Here is a 25,352-nt window from a genome sequence, read left to right as displayed (position 1 = left end):
TCTAACGTTATATGGACCTTAGAAGAACGTTGTAAAGACGTTATGTGTCAGCTCGGTAGTAAATTAGTAGGTTGTTTTGCATTCCTTGGCTATCAATGTTCTAGTTTAACACACAAAATATGTCATAAATTTACTGATAGATCTTAGATGGTTTCGAATGACTTTTGATCACTGAAACTGCTGGCTTTACAATATTTATTTGGATATATTTTTTTCATGGATATTATAGCTCTAATGGTTGTTGAAAATGCCTGATTAACTTTATATTTCCAATGAAATGTCAAAATTTTCAGAACCATTACATAACCATAACACTAAGAATTCGTGATATTCATGACATAATGTTTTCAACGGCAATACCCCGTTTTTAGCCAGTAGTGGCAAATTTAAACTAGACAAAAGTTGTATAAAATTTGGCAATACTGGCAAAAACCGGGGTCTTTCCGTAGAAAACATTACGTAACCATAACACTAAGAATCTATGAAAGGGGGCTGAGCTTGAGTGTGTCAGGTTCGATTGACGTCAAATTTCTGAAGTCGTTGCATTGACGCGCTCGTGGATGAGTGGTTAGACGTAAGCGGACCCTGCTAAACTCGAACCTAATTCCCTTAATGGTGTTTGGGTTGATAATTATATTTGGTTTGAATTTGTTTATTAATTGTCTTCCCTTGTTTTGACTTTAACAACAAATGATATGGCAACACGTGTTTTAAGAGCAGAAGCTATTTGTAAAAGAAACATCGTTTCATACACTCTAGTTCCTAGTCTTGACTTTGAACTCTGATAACGGTTCGACATCAATTTCGCCCACAAAACGTAGGAGTTTGTGAAATTTTTTCATCAACGTGAGAATCTTTCTCCTCAAATGTTTACTGATTTCATTTCAAGAGGTTATTATAAGATATTACTTAGAGATTGACATTACCAATTTGTCACCACTTGAGATGGTTAGTGATGGTAATCGATATACGCCAATAAATATTATTAAGGCCCCTTTAACATTGATCTAGTTCGGATCTTGTTCTTTTCTAGCTTACTTTGCAACAATGGCTCTATTGTTTGGAACAATAGAAATTTAAGAACAATCTCAGGTTCAGCCATGGTCAAGTGTGTATTGCAGCACATAACCATGTTTGGAGTCGATGAAAGTTATCTCTTACTTAGAAGCATAAGCATAGTTATATGAGGTGCTTAGTTTGTTTGTTTGTTCGTTTGTTTGGAAAGTAAGATTCGTTTTGTAAAAGCCAGCTAAGGTTAGGCTGTTGTTATTTTGAGCCTCAAATTGTTCTAAGATATTTCTTATATAAAGGAAAATGGAGGTCTCAGGTTTTATACCGTTCTATAAAGTACTTGGAGCCGTTTTAGAGATTTTCAAATTCATCCATTCCAGGCTCAGGTTTATTCTTAAATTATTCTTATTTTTTTGCATTTTTTAAGCCTCGTTGTTCTTATAAAAGAATACGATGATTCAAATCTAACTATTTGAATGAATTTCTGACTCAATTTGTCGGTGATTTTGTTCATAATAATCATAATGAGTTCCGACAGAATTGTCGATATGCATATGATATAATTTCGTAATTATGATGTAATCTTTTCCTAGCAAAAAAACTTGAACCAAATACTTAACCAAATAAAATTTGAAAAATAAATTTAATATAAAGAACACGAAAATACGGACTGAAAAGGAGAAAGCTTAAAGGAACGTTTTGATTGGACTTGAGTAAAAACCGAATTTTTTGTGTGGAGTTATAGTAATATTTGTTTGACTTATCCACACATGACACAATCAATTTAACTGGACAATCATTGGATTGGTGAAATATTTGATTGTAGAAATTACAAATTACCGAAAAGAAATTTAATTATAAATACAAATACTATACTTTATATAGACGGAAAATATTTTTTTTTAAACCCTGTTTTGAGAAACAGAAGAAACGCAAAGAGAAATGATTTATGCTTTACCGAAAATCCCCCTGGTGATTTTTTTGGTTGTTTTTTGTTATTGTTTTTCGGATACCGGTGTTTTGGCCGCTGATGGGAGTGAGCTATGGAGCCGCATCGAAAAAGCAGCGCTGAAGAACCAGAACCGAAAAGGAGGTATGTCGCAATCATTCATTTTAGTACTTTTATTATCGAGCTCATTGTAGGCCTAAGGGCCAGATGTCGTACTTTAAACCATCGCAGGCAAAAAAAAGTGAATATCGCAAGAAATATAGTTTCTATTGTTCTCAAAAATCCGCGTAGCTTCTGATTGGTCAAACGCTGAAATTCAATTGTAATGTCACGTAGGATAGGATTTCCTACCTAACCACGGCACACTTTTCAGCAAAAGTACGACATCTAGCCCTTCGGGCTTTATAAATCTATGCTATCAGCCCTTAGTAGCGCGGTCAGTTTTCGAGAAAACTAGTAATGCCTAAAAATGCCGTGCGCCAAGAGTTGTAACTTCATTACCAGTCTCCTCAAAAGTTGATAATGGTTGATAGGTGTTTAGTTGCATTGTCACTTGACATAACAGAGACTGAAAAAAAATCTAACAGGGGGTTTTAAATTTTAATTTTGATAAACTTACCAATATCTCAAATCTCCTTGAATTCTCCTCCTTTCAATTCTCCTCTTTTCAATTCTTTAAAATCTTTTCTATACAAATATGAAATTAGAAAACAAGATGTAAGCAATGCCTTAACTTTACGCAAAAATGTCAACTGAGATCTTCCGGACATACTATACTCCTTCCTTCGCTTCCTTCATTTGTTTCACTTAATAAAGATCACCTTTACTCTAACTCGATAGTATAAAAATAAAGAGAAACCAGGTATATTTTTAGTTACCTTTGTGTAGATTAACTTTTGTATGGATCTAATGGCGGGAATTTAATTTGGCGATTCGGGAAGTTTAGACACTTAAAATTATAAAAATATATATTTTTTTTTGCATTGGTAATCTTTTTGTTAAATTTGGCGAGAATCTCATTAGATTTATTGAATTTCGGTGGAGATTTAATTCAGCAAATCTTGTCAAATATTGGCCGAATTTACTCCTTGGTACAATAAGATTTAACGAGCCCTGTTGTGATATAAATTTTGTCCAAATCGTCCCTCGATCAGGGAGGTACGTTGATATACAACTTCCTTACTGGGAGTGGATCACGGGAGGGTGCGCTGGAAGCGGCCGTAAAATTCGAACAAAATTTAGGCTCAATATTTCATTCATTCATTCATTCATTCATTCGATCTACTATTTCAGAGAAATATGTTATGGACATGAGAGTCCCGTATAACGAAGAGAAAGTAGGCAGCTCAACTGAACAAGACGCTGCCATTGTGTTCAAAAGACGTTTATGGCCTGGTGCTGTCATCCCGTACACCTTCTCTAGGACACTAGGTAAGTTTCGTAATGTCAAAAAAATCGTCCGTAACGTTATAAAAATCAATCTTAATGCCAAATCAAACTCTCGCGCGAAATGGGTGACAGTCTTTTTCTCAACCTTTTTTGCCTGAAGAACAGATTACGTTATAAAAAGGTTTGGCGCGTACATCAACCATTACATCAATTTCGACCAATGGAATTGCTTCTTTTTTCAACCGACCAATGACCTTACAAAAACGTCAAAAAGTTTTCGCTCATTTTGCGCGAAAGTGGAAACCGGCCTTAACGTGATAAAAAAGATGTTTTTGTTACCGAAAAGATTTGAATAAAATTTGCGTTATCCAAAATAGAGAACCGTGTCGCTAACCAGTTTTTCGAATCGCAACTGCAGGGATTTGCTTTGTTTTTGATATAGGCTAGCGAATGAAAAATTAGCTCCGGAGAATTCTGATGCCCAGTGCACTTTTGAATTCGATTGTTTTTATTCCATAATTCTTTGTAATTTACATACATAAACCATCTCTAACTTAAGATATCACAATACCAATAGACTAAATGAATGATAGATCGTACCTATACCCGGGGTATATCGAGTATATCGGGAGTGTTTTATATGGGTAGCGCACCTTTACTACCATTGACCACGAAATAGGAAAATACAAACATTCCTTTCAACCTTTCTCATCTCCTCGAAATAATATCGTTAGGACATGATTCTCAAAAAGATCATCTAGAAATAATCACCCAGTAATCACATTAAAAGTTGAAAAAGTCTTCTACGTACCGGCAAATTCTCAAAAACAAAGATCGAAAAATAGTGAATGTTCGTTCTAATAGCTTAAAATCACCGCGGTGATTTCATTGTTTCAACATTTACCCGGAATCATTTAAAATATTACAGCTTTTCTTTGTGGTGATTTCATCCAAAAACTCGCGTTGTTTATTATTTTACTCTTAATCTTTTCTTTTTCGGGCGTGTCCGATGCAATGTGATAACGCCGCCTCCTTTCGAACCGCCTTTGGCTGGGCGCACCCCTGAAGTAGATGTCGTCATAGAGAAAGTAAATAAGACTAGAAAAACGCTTCTACTTATCAGATTTTCTGCCAGACAAGTTTTTGGTGTTGAGAACCTCTCTATTTGAACTTTTGTCACTAAAATTGAATAAAATGGCGAAATAATGACCCTGTGTACCACCATTTCCTTTTCTCCTGAAATTTATGTGACACCGGCAATTTTCACCTCAAGCGAACGTGATTTTTTAGGTCGATTTGCATGTGTGCCTTATAACAGAAACAAAACAGACGGATGCTGGCAACCTAGGCTCTTCCAATGAAGTATAAGCCCGAAGGGCTAGAATCGAACCCCCTGGTAGGATTTGAAGCCACTAAATCTTACCAAAGTTGTGCGGTCTTGAGCGGCCCGTGTGGTTTTATACAAATTCCGGATTGAGAGTAAAATTTTCCGCTAGATTAAAAAAAAAAACCACTCGAAAACAAAGAAATCGCTAAATTCAATCCGTCATCAAAAATACGGCGCATATTTAAGGCTTCACTTTTTCTTGCCTGAGAAAGGTTAAAGATTCGATTCTAGCCCCTTCGGGCTTATACTTCATTGGGCTCGTCTTAATTAGCCTGATACTAAGAAAGCATATAGCTGTGTCTGTTGAACCGTTCTACAAATAAATTTCGTAACATTTTTCTCTTTTGAATGTTGTTTAGCCGGTTCTAGGTCTTAATCATATGTAAGCAGCTTATATTGTAAAAAAATTTTATAAATGATATCATTTACGTGATTTCGTTTATTTTCTTAAAGATTTTTCCGTCTATATTCTGTTTTTTGCCACTACTTTGAGACTAAAATTCCAAAAAAAATTTCAGCATTGACGAATCATTTAGAGCAACGCGAGAATTTGCTAAAATTAAAGGATATAAACATGAATTTTTGATCATATCAAAAATTCTTGAAAACACCAAAGACCAGCTAGCAGCATGGCCATTCTTAGCGGCTTTTTATTGTTGAAGACAATGTCTGATGCACAGTTGACGCTCTCTAATTCGATTTTCAAGGGGGGATTGGATTTTCATGAAATAACGGAATGATCGGGTAGTAAAGCTTCGTTTATTAGAGTTTCTTGTTGACGGGGACTTTCAATATTATCGAATAACGGAGCATGTCGAATACATCAAATTAGAAAGTGTATAAATTGTATTGCTAAACACGAATGGAAAAAAAACTCGCAGGTAACTTAAAAACACATTGGTTGACTTGATGAATGAATTTTTCGCGAATTTCATCACATTTTACTCGAAAATTACATACGTCAATGGGGTCTGGTCTAGGGATTTAATTCAAGCCGAAAAGATAAACAAACAATTTTTTTGCAATATTTATCTAACGTTGCAATAATATTGGGATTACTGACAAACTGGACTGGCGTCCCATGGTCCATTGATAAGATAGAATTCTTAATCCATAGTCAATCTTAAAGAAAAAGTGCTGGCACGATTCGGTTTTAAATGACCTCCGTGAACAGCGGAAACTCAATGATTTCATTCAAATCAGAGAAACTTAATTTAAGTCGTCTGAAAACTCAAGCAGCCTAGAAATCAAAATAGAACAAATAGAACACCATTTAAGCTCAAAAACTTTCGGATTAAGGTTCCACCCAGGCACCCAATCCTCTTTTGTTTAGCTTTTGGTACAAAGATTTTTTTTGATAGATGTTTAATTGGTTGGTACAATAAGTCCATGTCCTATATTAGCCGAGTTTTATATAAACTTGGAGATAATTTTCCAATCCCGGGCAACCAAAATCTTTGATCGGAATTTTGAGAAATTCAATAAGGACAGCAATTTTAGGGCTCGATTAGATGCCCTAAATCTAGGAGAATCAAAATAAAGGCGTTTAGTTTAAAATAAGATAGTTGTGATCACTAATCCTCATATTATGAAGCCAGTTCCTCATCCCGGCCATTCAAAATCTTTGTTGTTCAGAGTTTTTACAATATCTGCATCAGGCTATCACTGTGTCTCACTAACATTCTGCCGATTGGTAGTGTAAAGGTTTCGATCACAGACTTGCACTGCAATGGACTATGTTCGAATCCCGAGCACTCCCAGACAGGGTGCTAGGTCAATGTGGTGATAGACTCTCTACCTTTACTCCGTATTTGTTTAGAAATACCTAACCTACGAAATTTAAAAAAACCTTCAACTAAAGATCGTGTATATAATTCAGTTCAAGGTTAAAATAGAGTGTTTATTGAAGTGTTTCAATTCAATAGTGTTTCAATGTTCTCATTTTCAGAATTCATTGAGAATGCCAAGCAGACGATTAAAGGCGCCATGTTTGAATGGGAAAAGAACACGTGTATTCGGTTCTCGCCCAGAGAAAATGAAAAAGATTATGTAGAGTTTGCAATGAATTATGGGTAAGAATTGCCATAATTTCTGTTATATTCGTCATTGTACTTGTTACGAAATTTTTTGTCACTTCTCCACATCATTTAGTAGGCTGCTGGCATCCACTAACGGATTCGTGATCCTTATATATACTACCTGTGGTTTTGTAGAGGCCTGCGATTCAAACTACAAAATTAGTGAATACTTAAAGCGAATGGACTTTAGAGGCTGAATATTTTGATGGAATCGCAAATTCGAAAAAATGGCAAAAAATAGAAAAATTGATGAACACTTAAAGCGGATGGACCCAACCTCGTTCCCTGCGTAGCATCATCTTTTTTATGCCTGCTGATAGCGTGAATTCTCTGGTGTTAATCAGTAACGTAAATATAGGATATACGGGGGCGAGGTTGACTTTGACCCCTTGGCTAGTTTACTAGTTATTAGTTATTTATGAGATCTCGAATTTGTTTCTTCATTTCTAAGGTGTAATGCAGACGTTGGTCGTCGCGGTGGCCGACAAATCGTTTCCCTTGGTGACGGTTGCTTACACACCTCAGTAGTGGTGCACGAAATTGGTCACGTGATCGGGTTCTGGCACGAACAGAACAGGCCCGATCGGGATGAACATGTCAAAATATTCACCGATAATATCATGGATCGTAAGTATTTATCTGGTTAGGTTGTTATGAACTCGCTATTGTACATATTTGTACCATTATAAATGTACCGTACCCATTGCCATTGTGTGCGAGTGCTTATAGTATAGTGCTTATAGTAGATAATAGATTTTGATAACATTTATCAGGGGAAATCATAAAAATGTCAAGTCCCTTTTCGTTTTACCTAATTCAGTTATAATTTTATCCTTCCCATAGAATACAAAGAAGCATTTGCCAAATTCAACCCATACCGTATAACGTCGTTACAAGTGGCTTATGATTACCACAGTATTATGCATTATGGGCGAAAAGCCTTCACTAAAAATGGTAAAGACACCATTGTACCGAAGGATGAAACAATCTTTACACTTGGCAATGATCGCTTGTCTGATTTGGATATCAAGCAAGCAAACCTGCTTTACCAGTGTGACAGTAAGTCTTTTTCTTCTTCAATACGAGAGAAGATTTCTCTCGCGTCAAAAGGCCAATTTAACCGATTTTGAAATTAGCCTGTTTTCTCATGTAGATTTTAAGAACCTTTACACTTTGGGAAAAAGGCCAATCTTAAAATTTAAGGTAACCTATAAAGCAGAAAAGTTCTTGTTCTGCTTATACATTTATTTTGAGATTGGATAGCTTTCGCGATGGCAGCGATTTCTAGGTCCGTTTAAACCTTTTTGGACCTAACTCCGGGTACCCCGGTGGAGGTCCTATGAATTAACCGTTGTCTGTTCGTCTGTCCGTCCGTCCGTCCGTCCGTCCGTTCGTCTGTTACCAGCTTTTCTCGAGATTGGCTCATTAGTTTTTTCTGATTTTTGGCACAAAGATGCAAAATGGCAATGGCCAAAATGTGACGGAGCCCGATTTTCGAAAAAAAAAATTTTTCGGCCGAAAATGCTGGAAATATGCCGGAAAAACCGGTTTTTTGGCACTTTCTCGAGATTTTATCATTAGTTTTTTCTGATTTTTTGCTGAAAGATGCGTATTAACAATGCCCAAAACATGGCCGAGTCCGATTTTTGAGAAAAATTTTATTCCGGCGGAAAATGCCGGAAATATGCCGGAAATCGCCGTTTTTCTGGATTTTCATTGGACTTTTTCCTTATAATTGGTTGTTTTTTCATTCAAAAACATTATTAATAGCAATGTCCACCATCACGTATGTTTCAATTTTCAATAAAATTGATTTTTGAAGCCGGTACTATTTAAAAATCGCCGGAACAACCTATTTTCGCCGGAAAGACGGTATTTCTTGAATTTCTCGACCTGTACTTTTTATTTTTTTATGAAATTTTGCACACTGACGCAAAATACCTAAAATGTGACGGAGCCCGATTTTCGAAAAACACTTTTTTCCGGCCGAAAATGCCGGAAATATGCCGGAAAAACCGTTTTTTTGACATTTTCACGAATTCTCATCCTTAGTTTTTTCTGATTTTTTGCAGAAAGATGTGTATTCGCAATACTCAAAACATGACCGAGTTCGATTTTTGAGAAAACTTTCTATTTATTTTTTCCCTACAACCCTTCCCTCTCCCCATCAACAATCAATGATGAATTTATTGCGTTATGCATTTTCGCTAAACGCTATATTTTCTGACTGATTTTTTTTCATTTTTCTCCTCGCATTGCTATCTAACTTTTATCATCAGGTAGGTCCATTCAGCATCTAGCTTGCTACCTTTGTGAGAACAAGACGCGTATAAACAGTGAATTTTTAAACAGCTTCCACGGGGTCTAAGGGATGGCTAGACTGCTGTCTAACAGGCAACTAGAAAGTTTTGAGCAGCTTTACTCACCTTATTTTGCTTAGTCATTACATCTGTGTATATCATAAATTCACATTCTACATTCTCTTTATTGTTTCAGCGATCAACCGTGGTTGGACGATGTGGTCAAGTTGGACAGCGTGTGATAAATCGTGCGCCGGAGGTACTCAAGAGCGAACGCGTGTATGCACCAGCCTTAAGAACGGTGAACAACAATGTGAAGGTGGAAACAAGATTCAAAAACGTGTTTGCAATACTCAAGAATGTCCAGGTAAGAGAAATGATCTGAAATCGTGTTATGTTCTCTCATAGTAGAGTTGAGGCGATGTTTTTTATGTGGATAGCCCAGTAATCTAGAACTATTACACATTCTTTCGATTTTTTTACGGGGTCCACAGCAAGCTGACTCGGCCATCTATGAACTGAACAGAATATAGGAAGGAGCGGGGATTTGAACCGGGAACTCGTGGTGCTTGCGTCTTGACCACTCGATCAACGCTTCTTAAAAGAGTGAAACAGGCAGAAGGTTGAAGCTCTGTGGGCGATTATCATGTCTTTGTTATATGTGTTCTAATGCTCCATTTTGATCATGACTTTTGATACGTTTTTTTGTATCTATATAAGACAAACACTTCAGTTTTGTTTCTATTACCGTAAGGAAACCAACAGTCCGCTTGAACAAAAATTTTTGTCCGGTTAATAGTTTAGCCATTCTACGGTAGCTGCTTTTAAATCTTCCGATTGTAGACGTGAATCTAAAAGCAAACTGAATAACATCTTGAAGTTATCCAGTTATCCAGTTATGTTTTTTGTTTAACTTGAACACTGAATCCCAATGAAGCAAATTTTGCCCATGTGATCCTGCTAATATCTTTTCTATTTTAGAGTGGCCAAAATTTCCGGCTGATTTTAGTTTCGAACGTTTGCGTGCAGACCTTGACAAGAACGCGGAATGTGTTTTAGTTTACGAGCGTGCAGATTATCGAGAATGGAGCAGTTATTCTTTCTGCAATCGCGGTAAGTTTCAGATTTGTTCATTTCGTTCAAGCCCAGTATATAAACAACGTTTTACTAACGTCCAAATTGCGTTCACGATGGACGTTGTCTCGAGGTTGTGTGGCAGGTGGTGTAATTTGAATTTGGAATTTCTTTGAGATGCAGTGTAATAGAAATCTGTACTTCTCAACATTTGCGTCAACTCCCTTATCAATCGAAACCAAAACATTGTATTTTAAACTAGACAATTTTTTTAAAAACCAACTGATGTAAGCTTGAAAGTGCAATAACTTTTTTAAAATCCGAACCACTCTAATTTGAGATTTCTTACCGCATTTCTAGGTGAACGAAAAATTCAGATGAGATGGTCTGATCAAGGTTCCATAGCTGGAATGAAATGTACTCGGATTTTCGAGCCAAAAGAAGCTCATAAAAACCGATGGTATGACAACTACCTCTGTTTACCGCTCGCTGCACCTTACAATTTCACGTAAGTATTTCGAACCCTTTAATAGCTAGATCTTAAAGCCCAGAGACATTTTTAACCTAATCAGAGGACTCGTCTCTTAAAAAGAGCGCTGAAATGAGATTTTTACATATTTGTAATACTTAATTCACGCATCTTAAAATTTTCGCGCAGCCGCGTGCGCGAAAAAAGGCTTTTCCGCGCGCCTTTTTTTTTCGCGCATGCTATCTGTTTTAGAATTTTAAACTATTCAACTTCAAATTCTAATTTTTTTCTGTTTCTCCTAAAGCTGGTCACCGGAAGAGCGTAAGAAAGGACAGCCTTGTATCCAATGGTACGCCAAAGAAGGGCGTGATGGATGGGATGATAATTTCTTATGTTTGGGCGCTAATAATACTGACACCCTTGAACCTATTAATGCGCCCATACCAGGCATGTGGGGAGCATGGAAAAGCTGGTCACGGTAAGGATTTCTTCAAGAATTATTCTTTCGGATTTTTAAGGTGACTCACTTACTGACCTTTATATATCCCTGGACCAAGTTACCCAATACCGGCCAAGCAAAATGTTATGATCGGAGTTTTTTTGAAATTGGTACCCGCGGAGAGAGTGCTAGATCTAGTTTCGCTTGTACACTAACGATGTAGCGCCGTTTGTCGTTAGGCAAAGTTTCAAACACTACAATGGCTTCTTCTGGGGTACCAACTTTCAAAAAACTTCGATCAAAGATGGCGGATATAGCTTGGTCCAGGGATAATTAAAGATCAGTGAACTCTGTATTATTACCATCTTATTATTATCTTAATTATCACCAAACTGAGTAGCTGTAGAGCCTAAACTACTCCGTTGCGCGATTTTTCTATATCTTTGTTAGCCTATTACCGTATCGGTAAAGGCTAAAGTAGCTTGGAATAGACCAGGTATAATCTCTCATAACAAAGTAGCCGGTCGTCAAAACTTGCTTGTTTTTGGACAAAATAATGAATTACAATTAATGGTTTGGAAAACTTATCAGAAACCAGGGAGTAAACTAAAGTCTATTTGCTTTAAGTGTACACTTTTTCTTGCTTAAATATTAAAACCACCCTCTAGGGAATTAGTCTAAATTATGCTAACGTGGTTTCCACATTTAAAGTGAATGAACCATAGTTTGCAGACACTCTTCGAATTTGTTTATTGATGAAACTTTTCTTTATAGATGTACCAAAGAATGCGGCGGTGGTAAAAAACGCCGCTTACGCCTGTGTAATAACCCAAAACCAAAGTTCGGTGGACGATATTGTAGTGGTAAACCGTACCAAGATAAAGAATGCAACACTCAATCATGTCGTAAGTATCTTGTTGTTCACGACCTTGTTTTGAACGTTTATTTAATGTTTTGTTCTAACCCTGATCGTCGGATTGTCGGGATATACACAAATCAAATCTAATCGCCTCCGTCGCGGAAAAACACAACTACATAAACACGCATATGTTTTTTAGCGTCAAATATCGTGGTCTGTGTATGCGAATCTGATTATATAAATTATCTCATAACCGTTCTGTACCAAGTTTAGCCTTTTGCGATCCTATTCACGATAAAGTCTTTAAAAGGTATGACTTGAGTCTAGCCTTTGAAGTGTAAACTTCACATTTTTTTGTTACATAAATCTTGATTCTTACCCCAATTTGATTTAACTCAAAGGGCGATGTTAATTAATTTACACCATGTTTTCTTATTCATTTGCAGCCAAATGTGGTGGTGAATTGATGGGAACCAAAGGTCAATTCCATTCACCCAATTACCCAGCCAACTACCCTCCACATACAAACTGCACGTGGATTATTCGCGGTAACAAGAACAGCCAAATTGTATTGCAAATCAAAAGCTTCGATTTTGAAAGTATGTCAATATTACGAATTTTTAAACTTGTGGTTCTCAAGTAAAAAGGTGACGAGGAAGCTCCAATGAGTTTAATCTGTATAATATTACTATACCTGAGGTCAACATTACTATAGACGAGAGGGAGTACAATGACCGAGTAGTCAAAGGCTTCAGTGCTACAAACCTCTGGGTTCCCAGTCCAAAATCCCTGCTCTTCACTGATGTGATAGATAGCCGAGCAAACTGGCCTGGAAAACAATTGAAGAATGTCTAAAAGTTATCCAACTGGGGTTTCCACGTAAAATATCAATTCTATCTATCTAGTAGAAGACCCGAGTCACTATTTCATAGCGAAGATATTTTTGATAACTTTTATACCGAACTCTGCAATAGAAGACTTAAAAAAGTGTCAAAGCAGCAAATCAAAGAATTCTGTTGACAACAATTTCTATTTTAACAAACGTTCATTTGCAGAATTTTTTGACGAACCATGCAAATTCGATTACCTGGAAGTCAGAGACAAAGAACACAACAATAGATTATTCGGTAAATTCTGCGGCAGTCGAATTCCGGGACCAATCATTTCTGAGAGCAACTCACTGTGGGTCACCATGATCACTGACGGTCAGGATAATAAAGCAGGATTCCGCGCCTCGTGGGAAATCAAAGAAAAACAACCTGAAGGTATTGTTTTAGTTCAGCAAATAATTCGATTTGGCTTTGACAAATTTTTGTGTAGTAAGATAACATTCTTCTTGATATCATAAAATATCATTCTTCTTGAGCATTTTGTATTTTAATTTCAGGTTGGACCAAAATTAAGCTCGATGTTTTTATAAAATTGTACTTATATAAAAGCATTCTTATTTTAATTTTAAGGATGTGGTGGACTTCAAACTGGTATGCAAGGGTCATTTAACAGTCCAAACTTTCCTGCGAAATATCCGCCAGAGAAAACATGTTCATGGAAAATTGATGTTCCTGAGGGATACTTCATCCAAATGAAATTTATCCGATTTCACTTGGAAAAACACTCAATATGCAAATACGACTCTGTGGTTATAAAAGATGGATGGGGCCGAAAGCCGTCTTTATTGGGCCGTTATTGCGGCGTTAACCCGATCAGAGGTAAGTTGTTTTATTACTCATCTTCAATTTCGAGAGCAGGAACTCTCTCAAAGACAAAGGAAACGATTCTAACAATAACTTCAGTTTGGTTGATGGTAAAAACATCAACCAACGTTGCACATCATGACGTCAGCACTTTATCGCAAAATTTCGTATTTTGCTGATTTCTACTGACGTCAGCAAGATTCAAAAAAACATTTCCTGCAAAAAGTATGATGTCCAACTTTGGTCCAAATTCCATGTTTATACCATTAGTCAAGCTGTAGTTATTCAAAAAACAAGTTTTGCTGACGTCAGCATTTTTGGGTTCTTTTTTGCCTAGTATTTTTTTTTTTGGGGGGGGGTGGAAATTAATCATGGCACAGTCATTCCAGTGATTACACTCCAATATGTTTCTTTCGATGAATGAAGTGATATGTTTTGACAAGTGGAAACGTTTTGATTTTTATAATCTTCATCTATTTAGAATCTATTAAAACGCGTTCGAACAAAGCAGAGATCAACTTTGTATCTGACCACTCTGGTGAATATTCTGGCTTCAAATTACAATGGAAAGCTTACAAAAAAGAAATTTCGAATACCCTCCCAGAAGTGAAAAAGAACCAAGAAAGAGGTTCGTATTTAGTATTATACAAACCGGTAGGTGCTGTAGTGTAGTGGTTATCAATCTTGACTGCCGTCCAGGAGGTCGGGGTACAATTCCTACTCGGTGCTGTGATTCACTTGGTAAATCTACCTTCGCCCGGGCCGACCCATGTCATGTGAGGGGAATTAGTTAGACAGAAACCCAAGAAGCCTGTCGGTGACTGTGCTAGGTATCGATTCCACAATAGATCGTGGATGAGGAGAGAGTGCACTGACCTTGTTCTTTAGTGGTTCATGCCGGCCTAACGCACTTGATCTGAAAAACTGTGTGTCAGTGTCTTGCAAGTTGGCAGGCAGTATAAACTACAGCGTAAGACGGTTCCGATGAATGAATGAATGAATGAATGAATGATCGCATGAATGAATGATCGCATGAATGAATGATCGCATGAATGAATGATCGCATGAATGAATGATCGCATGAATGAATGATCGCATGAATGAATGATCGCATGAATGAATGTTATTTCTAGTCAACTACTTCCGGAAAATATCCACTTCCGATTTTGACTGCTGGGCCACAAGATAAAAAAATTCGCTATATCTTTTTAAAAGTCTCTTTCTTTTGTACCCCGTTGAGAGGCTTATGGTTCTACCTTAAAACCAGTATGAGTTCAGGCCATATGGCTTATCTCAAAAGCCCCGCCCTTCAGCATTTTGAATTATTCATGAATTTTATTCTCGTTTTTGTACCATAATGTAAAGACAAAGTATGTGCCTGTAATATAGAAAGAAAAACTCAATACATTTCCCCTTTCGCTCAGGAGCTGAACTGAAATATTGAAGATTTAAAATTAAATGCTACTTTCCCTCTACCGAATTCCTTGAACATTAAAACAGTATTAGATCCTTGAAAAGTAAATAAAATTCCCAGGTCTCCCAGGAACACCGCTCTTAACATAATTTTATATTGTCTCAGCAACTATTCTCAAACTTAAATTCACCGCATTCTTCTTCCTTTTCCTTAGATTGTCCAGAGGGCTGGGTCTACTTTGCTGAAAACCTAGAAGGTGGTGCATGCTACATTGTCAAACGAAACTATTTCAATTGGTATGCTGCTAGAGATGATTGTCTTGGTAACAGTGCTGACCTTGTTTCCGTGACAACGAAGACAGAACAAGACTTTATCACTAGAGATCTTTTACAAGGCAACTATATGTGGTTGGGAATGACGGACGGCGATTTGGAAGGACGATGGGCCTGGAGTGATAAGTAAGTGAAATCTTTAGATTCAATCTCCTTTATTTCAAGGGAGATCATCCATTCATCTCTTGAGGGGGTCAAATTTTATATTTCGCCGTCCACAACCCCGACCGAAAGTGACTGTATCACCCCTACGGATTCATTCCTCTTTGTTTATCACGGGAATTAAAACTACATGTGGTTTAAAAGAACGGCAAATTACGTATGCGTGTTATTAATGCAGGAATTGCAAGACGAACCTACTGCTTACACCGTTTGCTGACACGGCATTTCTAGACAAAAGAAAGAAGAACTTTTTCTCTCTTCCACACCGAGCGAGCACACATTTTGGGAATTTCTATAGGCTTCGGTAAAGCGATCGCCATACTTTATAAAGCTTGTATGATTTTGGAAAATGTTTGTGTCGGCATCTAGTATACTTTTGTCCATGCAAATTTGTTCTATATCCAGATCTGCTGTACCTCTTTTACTATGAATTTGCTGTTTTATTTTAGTTATTTTCAAAATTCAAAAAATAATATATATTCTTTCAGCACGACCGCAACTGCTTTCAATAATTGGGACGCAGGGGACCCAAATAATGGCGGACGACTCCAAAACGAGGATTGTGCTTTGATAAAGCCAGATGGCAAATGGAATGATTACCCTTGTGAAGATAAATTCAATTATATTTGTAAAAGTAAACCAGGTAGGCTTGCGAAATACTTAAAAAAACAAAAATGGGCTCTTATAGAGAAACAAACGCCTATGATGAGAATGTCGGATGATATCAAGTTGGTTTAAGAGTGGGAAGCAAAACTATTGGGAGCTAAACATTTACAAGAATCTTAAAGGGGTGAAGTAGCTTTATCAGCCAATTTTAACATAATTCTTCATTATACATAAGTTAAGATTGCGTCATTTTTCCTAAAGAAGTAACATTTGGAATTTAACCACTGTTTTGAAATTTTTCGTGACATACACAGGTTTACAAACTGAAGCTTTTTCGGGTAATTTTCAACTTAACTTTTTATGGGTTTTATGTGTCTTAAAGAATCTTTGGTACAGTACACTTCCGGATAAGCCGTTACGATCGGGTGCCAAACATTGTATGAACATTTATCTTAAGGCATAAATGTATAGATAAGGCGTAGATGTTAAATAAACTTTGTTTCGGGATGCCTGCAGTCTAATAGATTAGGTTACATTTTAGTCTGAAACATTTATTCCAGTAGACGTTTTTTATGAATGTTCAAAATTTTTGAAGTGAAATTCGGTGTATTAGAGTCCTAAAAGCCTTAAATGTTCTTACCTTGTTCTTACTATTTTAGCCATCAAAACCTTATGTTTTTATATAGCTTGTTCTTATAAAAAACCGTGTATATTGTTGATTTTGATTTTTCTTATTTTCTTCTAGTTGAACTATCAAATTACCGCGGTGCAAGTCCACCTAAAGCTGGTGCTGACTCAAAGTTGAAAACATCTGGTAGAAGGAAGTCATAAAAGTTGATGTTGAGGTAGATTTGCAAGTAACCCACAACTGTTGTTGTATTGAATCAAAAATTAATGCGATTCAACACAGTTTGGTTCAAAGCACATGCGATGGTTGTTGATACAGCATTTCCAACTAAGCTGATTTTTTAACAAATATAGGGTTAATTCATATTGGCTAGCAACCATGGAAAACGATACTGTACTGAAAACAATGGATAGAACTATATTACCAAGATTGTTGGTGACTCACTATAAACAGTACAGGAAAGGTTTATTTTAATAAAATAATATAGTATAGCTCCGAGAGACAACAATGTCATAAGATTCCAACCCAAGGGTTCCAACAAAAGCTTATACTGAAATTTTGAATGTCAATGAAATATCTATTTGCTACGTAGACTATGAACTCGCCAAACTTTAAATGATAAGTGTGTAAACTCGTAAAAATTGTGAAAAACACCAAATTTTTTAGTTTCTTTTGGATGAAGGATTTTTTATTCAGCTTTCCGGGGTTGATATCTAAGATATAGCTCGATATAATTTTTGCTATGTCATCATTTTTTATACTTATAAAAAGGGAAGAAAAGGAAAACCAAATTTTTGTACGATATTATTTTGTAGATATAAAACTATATTTTTATGTTTCCTATTTTCCCCCTTAAAAGTTTTTTTTTCTAAAGAAATCTCAAGATCCTTTCTTGCGGTATATCTCTTTTCCAGGAGTCGAACTTTTCTCCTCGATCAAGAGTGTCATATCTAGTAATATATTGACCAGCCGCTTAAAACTTTTTTATTTCTCCCCTTTTCAAAAGTAAGTATTTTCTATAAGAACATCCAAAATTTTTGAAGCCTTCGGATGTTCTTAACTTTTTGACCTCTAAGCCTAAAAATATTCTTAACATGTTCTTATTTTCACCATTTTGTGAGCTTTTTGGCCATTTTCATAAGAGATTGTGTATTTTAGAATCTGCAAAGCCTTAAAATGTTCTTAACTTGTTCTTAATACTTCAGCCATCGAAGCTTTAGCAGGAAGATTATGATACTTGATAGTTCACATTATTGTGAGTCAAAGAAAATGATTCTTTATAAGTCGTTTAGTCTGTGACTCTGTCCTTTTACCAGGCACGCGATATATTTAATCTAAATTAGCCGAAATAATGACTCTGGGTTGGCTTGTCAACCACTTTATTAGGCACTTCCCTTCAGAAATATTTGTTTTATCATTATTATTCTGTACAGTTTTATAATTTGATAATTTTTTTAAAAGAAAACTTTTTTTGAAAACGAAATAGCTTCTAATATAATATTTTTTTTTTTTTTTTTTTGTAAGTCAGAAGAGATTAATCCAAAAATTTTTGTATTATTTTATTAAGAAAATGGTATAATATTATTAGAAACCTCTGATGGATTCATTTGCCAGTAACATTGATTTTAAAGCCCGGGGGGGGGGCTAGAGTTGAAACTCTTGGATGGGAAATGAAGCCGAACAACGGATTGAAAGTAAAATATATCAGGAGATTTCGAAAAAAAAATGTCATGTCCAAAACAAATCAAGCGCTAGATTCAATCTGCCCTCCAAAAAGCGGCGCACATCTTAAGGCCTCGTTCGTTCCTTTAGTTTTTAGATTTTTTGCACAATGATGCAAAATGGTAATACCCAAAATGTATGGAGCCCGATTTTTGAGAAAAAAACTTTTAGGCCAAATTTCTTTTTACATTATCCTTCAAGAAGGTCTATTCAGCATGTAGCTTGTTCCTACTTGAGACTTTACACAATATATTGTCACACAATATATTGATGATGTATTGCTGAGTGCCGGCAATATATTGAAAATGTGTCCACAATATATTGTCAGCTTGATTTGCAATTTTCCAACAATATAAGGGGGTTGTTTACAGAAAAAAAATCCTTTTTAGAATAGAGCACTTGTTACACGTTTTTTTTTATAAGAATGGTGTAAATCCATTTCATCATGGATATTCTTAACTTTTTTGGGAAAATCATCCTAAAATATTCTTACAGCATTCTTAAGTTAGGATCCTAATTCAGACTAGATTTAACATGTAGTACATACGTCTCAAGCATAAAATGCCATTTTTGTGAAAGGAGTGAGCCCCTACTTGGGGGTAATTGACAATTTATAATTGAAGATGCTCTAAAAATGGCATTCTTAGCTTAAGTAGCAAAATTACATGATGGTGATATTCTTAGCATATTCTTAAATTTTTAGCCATTTTCATCATGTACATTCATACATAAAGTGTATTCTTATTAAAAAAAGCGTGTATTTACTTTGTACATTACGGTCCGAAAACGATAATGTCAAATATTGCTCGTCAATAAATTACGTAGTCTAAGTAGCCCTTAACACCCCTCTCACACAGACCTGGTAAGATTTTTTTTCAGCCAGCGGGGTCAGACAGAACAGACTGAAACTCGATGGGGATTGATATTCACATGTTTTTTATGAATGGGGATAAATTCTTTTGTTTTCAAGTCACAAAATTCAGTGGGGATAGGGAAAAATAGTGAATATTTTTCAGTGAGGGTTGGTTATCTGATTATTTTCAGTGGGGATAAAAATTGAAGGATAATTTTCCACCGAGGATGATGTTTTGGCAAATATTTTCAGTTGGAAGGGTTCACAATGGGTCTTTGAGAAGGAGGGGGTGTATTTTAAGACATCACTCCTGACCACTTGTTTTGAAAGGGCATAAATCAAATATCTTGAAGATAATAAAGAATATGAAAAAAACCATTTCCTACGGTACGAAAAGCATTGTCAAACACTCAACCATCACCTTTTGAATTCCATTAGAATAATTGATTGACTTAACTTGGTTAAATAAAGCTAATAATTTTTGGAGAAGGACTATTGGTCGGATTAACATCTGATAGAGATAGGAGAGCCACAACTAGTGAACTAGGTGAAACTGGAAGTGTGATCTATAAAGGGGAATCCAACATCCACATCAAAATTGGGGAATCAAACATCACCATAAAAACTGGGGAAGGAAGACTACTCGTAGCCTTGGAATGAATGATTAAAGTTACCAAAGAGCTTAGGGGGGTAAAAGCTGGGGAATGGCCAAAAAAGACTGAAATTTCATTCCCGTTGCCAATACAATGATTGGTAAATTCGCTTAACCCTTATCTTTACTGTAAAAATCATTGTATTTTTGAGAATCCAACGCTAGCTAATAAAGGTCACACTGGGCCATAGTGGCCCTTTGTGGAAACAATTCTTCAGCTGCCTAAAAGCTTTAGAATTTTTCGGAGCATGCGACTTAAAATATATGTTATTGTGTTATTATTATTATTATTATTACTGGGTTGCTGAGACAGATTGTAGATCAGGAAGGCTTCAGTTGGGAAGAGTGAAAAGTGAGATTGTAGCATGGGGGTAGAGGTAGTATGGTCAAAATTCTTGCCAAGACTTTTTAAGATCTGATAAGATCCTGCAAGATCTTGTGATGCGTCAGATCTTGAAAGTTCTTCCAAGATCTTATCCAGAATTTTGACCAGGGATGGTAGAGGTAGATGGATTGACCCTTCCGGTCAATAATAAAGAGAATTTTAATTTTAATAGTTAATGTCACATTTATTTTCTTTTTAGTTTAGCCGGTGCCCGCCAAAATAACCTAATATGGATGAGGTAAGAATCGCACTAATTATCTTTCTTTTCTTTATGGTTCTGAGTACTTCTTCAGTAAGGTCATTAGTTAGTTTTATATTTTTTCCTTAAGAGCCCCTGAGGAGGATACTTGGGCAAAAAGGGGTACGGGGATGTGCCGCTGGTAATCGTACCTTTTTTCACATCCATGAGTCTTAGGTATGGTCGCAAAAACGCTAAAAAAAGAAAGGGTCCATTTTTCGGATCTCAGCGGCACATCCCTGTTGGTCGGCAAGGGTAGTACCCCCCTCTCTGGAGTTAAATGGATATAAAATTTTTACATACAAATGTAACTTGCTCCACTTTTGAATTTATGGATAATCGTGAAAAAGCAAACTAATGGAATGGGTGCATTCGCATATAATGGTGAGATGGTGTAACCGAACTCTAAACCACAGGTAGCATTAATCCTTTACACTCTAGATAGCCCAACTGCTCAAAGAGATCGACTAGTCCGATATGTTGTTTTTTTCCTACGATTGTTCTCCTTTGGACACGAAGCCCGATTCAATTAAACACCCTGGCCTGTGTCACAGACCCGCTGGGACCCCAGCCCCACTGGAAAATCTAGCAAAAATTTCGTTCCCGGTAGGAAAATACCCTGGATTTTTAGCCCCACTGGGAAATTGAATTATATTTCATACCCACTCGAAATTAAATGTTTAAAAATTGCACTCCAAAACCATCCCCACTGGATTTTTTAACCTTTGAACAATAGAATCTCTATCCTCCATTGGGATTTTTATCCCCACTGAGGAAAAAGTTTCACCGGGGCTGTGGGTTAGGGGTGTAATTAAGTAGATAGAAATCAGCTCTCCAGGCCCTTAGTGTTTAGTTCTTAACGAAAAAACAGCTGGCAGGTGCATTTGATTTTGATGCTTATAATTGTTATTTCAAAATATTTCATAACTTGAATTGAAAGAATTTGTTAAGCTGGTCCAGGGTTTTTGATACTATAATTTTGGACGTATGGTGTGAGAAATTTCAGGTAGAAAATTGTTTTGTATTCAATTTATTATTGGTTGAGAGTAATTTCTTTGTTTGATTAGCCAATGAAATCGAACCTTGCTTCAAAAATCTTGATATATTTTCAAAAATGTTTTTGTATCAAAAAAAGAAGGGAAATAAAGAAGGACCTTTTTATGAAAAGTTTTGGGCCTAAATTTCTATAGGAAGGGTACTAAAACAATGAAGTGAAAAAATATTATGATTCAATTAACACCTATTTTGCTTTGCCCAGTTGTTACATTCAAGATAATATTTTGATGTTTGTGAAAAATAATAATAAATTAAAAAAAAAATCCTTTCTTTATATTTTGTGATCCTTTCTTTTTTTATAAGAAACTGAAATTTTATGACGGGGACTCATTTTGTTGCTCGTTGAAGGAATAAGTCTACATCTTGCCCAAAAGGTAAATAAATGACCTCAAAAGAACCAAAAAAGTCTTGAAAAAATCGCATCTGCCCTTTAACTAGGTTTAACATGTAAAAAAATGGGGTGCAAAAAAGGCATAAAACAATTTTAATTTTGTTAGTCTAATGAAACTGAAAAAAAATTTAGTCCCTGATTATTTTTTGTGAAGTTGGTATGAGTGCTATAGAAAATATGATATATTTCTTTGCGAAAAATATATATGTTCAAATAAATAAAGAAAAGGAATGAATATAAAAAGGGAAAAATGATATCTAGTATCAGAAAGATAAGTATAATATATCAAAAAAGACAGATCAACTATTGTAAAAATAAAAGAAATTGGAAAATCTTGAAGGAATTATTTTTGATAGGCCAATTTTTTGATTTTGTTCAGAATACTTTGTGTGTCTCTACTTACTTGCTAGTAGTCTGATTTCTTTGGAATTCATTTTTACACAAGTCTCCTCGTATTGGATATGTTGCTGTTGAGTATCTGACAATGTCTATCTATCTGTGTGGTAATTTGTCTCTTCACCCCCTTCTCACAGATCTGTTAGGATTCTTTCAGCTGTTGTAGTAAAAATAATGGACTGGAACTCGATCGGGAATTGAATTCCCATGTCTTTTATGGCTTGGGTATTGAATTCAATCGTTTTCGAGTCGGAAAATTCATTGGGGATGGAAGAAATAGCACAAAGAGGTTTATGTTGAGGATTTGTTTATTTGATTATTCTCAGCGGTGACAAAAATCGGAGTATAATTTTCCTAGAAAAAAGACTTTCTGCTATTATACAGCGTGTCTCGAAAAAAGCGGACACATTTTTATATATAAAATAAAATCCTCATGATTTATGCCAAATTTTATTACTTTTATACTTCAATCTCAATCTCAATCTCAAAAACCTATTAAATCATCTTGGGAATTGAATATCTATTGATTTACTTTATAGAAAGAATTGTCCGCTTTTTTGGGACACACTGCAACCTCAGCATTTTCTTTCTTTTTTCGTGCAAGAGTTATCTGGGGGCTTAGGTGATTTAGATCGTTTTTTTCGCAATTTTGCTTCTGAACGATCGGGAATATTTTGAACAGCACTTTCATTTGCGATGTTGTATGGTTACGTATAGTTCTAAAATATATGTTGCTCAGCCCTCCTCCCTCCCCAAGAGCCAGGGATGTTAGATGTATAGGTATTTACTTTATAATCTCAGGGATATGTTGGATATTTTGTCCGGGGTAGTGGAAATCTTGTTTTTGAATGTCCGGGGGGTCATCAACTGATGCTTGTCCGGGAGGTGAAATCTGTTTTCCAGGGGGTAAATTTCCAAAAAATGTTATATCCTTCACCCCCGCCCCCATATTGTAATTTTTCTGGAACGGAAGAGCCCAAAGTTCAATTGTCGAGCTTTTAACTCGGACATACTGTTACCTCGTAAGCCTAAGCCTAGTCCCCCCCCCCAAGGTTCAATATGATGCAGAGGCGGCGTATTCGAAATTTCACACCAAGATGTAATGTTTATTCAAATATACCATCTAAATTGGTACTGGAATATTTAGGGACCAAACGGGCTCTCCAAAAGTAATACAACAGAAGAAGAGATATATAAATTAAATTAAGAACAAAAATGAAAAGAAAACTTGCTGTTTATAGAAAATATATGTATAAGATAAGGGGTGTGTATAGAAAGAAATCACAGTCAAAAAAGAAATAGAATTCTTCGACGAAACAAAGAAGAAGGAAGAAGAAAGATAACAGGTAAAAAGAAATGAAAGGAGGAAGTAATAGAGGAAAAACAAGAGGGGCCTTCTGTGCTGTGATGTGATGGGCGAAATCAAATTCTTATTTAACTACATCAAAGTTCAACCGTTTCTACAATTACTGTACTTGCCAGAATCTTGAATTTTTCCATCTATTATGGATGTGCTTTAAGAGGTCAACCAATGGGATTTCTTGGCAAAATGAAAAGGCTGATATTGGGGGCTTCGGAGTATATCCGGTATTGACGGGTATTCCCACTTTTTGCGGAACAATTTTAGCCGGTTGTTACAGTTGACTTTCTCTCTCCATTTCGATCTTCATTGGACCAAAAGTTTTCTTCAAATTAGAGAAAGATTCGAACTAAAGAAAAACCACTTCCCAGTTGAAGGGACCAATATTTCAGTTCGAATTACAGAAAGATTCGAAAATAGAGGTTCGAATTAGAGTGAGTTGACTGTTATTCTGGTATTTTGTTTTCTCGGACCCCCCCCCCAAACTGAGAAACATTACATTTAGTGTCCGTGTTTTGTTTTTTACTTGTGATACACCCCTATCCCAGAGACCTAGTAAGAAACTTCCTAAACCCATCTCAGATCAACCATTCTGGCACGCCCCACACTCTACTCTAAAGGGATGTTGTGAATCTGATGACCTGGTTTTTCTGCCAGAACAATCAAAACCGCGTTGCTTTTTGCTTAAAACAAAAGTGACTTGGCTCTAATGTTTACAATGAATTATCGTTGTGGGTTCAACCCCTAGCCGGGTCATACCAAAGATTCTCAAAATGCTACTTGATACCTCTCTGCTTGATGCTCAGCAATTAAGAGAAGGATCAAGGGTAAGTGGAGAAATCCAGGGAGAAAGAGTGGCGCCCTCCCCTACCTTCGGGTAGATAGCTATCGAAAGAGGAGCCTTCGGGTCGCCTCCGACTGCGGTCGCAGATTTACTTACTATATTGACTTATTCGAGTACGTTTTCAGTTCCCGTCATAAAGAAACCTGCTCCTAAAACACTCTCTATTATTTGAATCTCTCTCTGTAATTCGAACAGATTGAACTTCCTACTCGAATCCTACGCGAGAGTTAACTCTTTATGATTTACTTTTGATTTTATTACTCCTAAAAACCTTGGCAGTTTCGCTTACTGAGCCATGGCCACGTGTCATGCGCGGAGTATCAGAATCTACTCGGAGATTGCTGAGATAACCAATTCTACAGGTATGAAAATGATGAGTTGAGATGAGATTTATGTGTCAATTTTAATTTTGTTATGCTATTTGAAAAGCATATTATTCGGGGGCTTATGATACACTTTGATTACAAACACTATTTTTTCATTTCCCGCCACGTTTGGGCGGGAATCGAGAAAAGAAGAACTCGAACTATAACAGTTGTTGGTCCCCATAACAAGAACATCTTGTTTATGTACCATTCGTGTTAAAAGCCAAGGTATCCAGCTATGCCGAAAAGCTAAAGTTTAGCATAAGGACAGGAAATAAGGGAGATTTTTTTCCTTCTTT

At 36.2% G+C, this 25,352-nt stretch overlaps 1 protein-coding gene and 1 long non-coding RNA gene across 2 annotated transcripts in view; both read left to right on the top strand.

Annotated features, from left to right (window-relative positions):
• Window positions 1-1,586: 1,586 nt before the first annotated feature.
• On the top strand, window positions 1,587-18,397 carry LOC136810254 (bone morphogenetic protein 1-like). Its single transcript, XM_067066825.1, has 17 exons — window positions 1,587-2,104; window positions 3,254-3,391; window positions 6,685-6,808; window positions 7,266-7,441; window positions 7,658-7,873; window positions 9,311-9,481; window positions 10,096-10,227; window positions 10,549-10,696; window positions 10,962-11,135; window positions 11,871-12,001; window positions 12,402-12,554; window positions 13,011-13,220; window positions 13,416-13,664; window positions 14,131-14,277; window positions 15,278-15,521; window positions 16,046-16,200; window positions 16,909-18,397. The coding sequence occupies exons 1-17, from the start codon at window positions 1,954-1,956 to the stop codon at window positions 16,992-16,994; spliced, it is 2,805 nt and encodes a 934-aa protein (XP_066922926.1). The 5' UTR covers window positions 1,587-1,953; the 3' UTR covers window positions 16,995-18,397.
• Window positions 18,398-20,600: 2,203 nt separating this feature from the next.
• The window catches only part of LOC136810253 (uncharacterized), a 59,290-nt gene continuing 54,538 nt past the window's right edge, over window positions 20,601-25,352 (top strand). Inside the window, exon 1 of the long non-coding RNA XR_010847081.1 lies at window positions 20,601-20,641. This is a non-coding gene — a long non-coding RNA (uncharacterized lncRNA). The remainder of the gene's footprint in view (window positions 20,642-25,352) is intronic.

Source organism: Clytia hemisphaerica, unplaced genomic scaffold (assembly GCF_902728285.1).
Source record: "Clytia hemisphaerica strain Z4C2 unplaced genomic scaffold, Clytia hemisphaerica genome assembly, whole genome shotgun sequence".
NCBI classification, from domain to species: domain Eukaryota; kingdom Metazoa; phylum Cnidaria; class Hydrozoa; order Leptothecata; family Clytiidae; genus Clytia; species Clytia hemisphaerica.
Note: the sequence above shows the minus strand (reverse complement) of the source record. Positions and strands in the feature narration are given on the sequence as shown.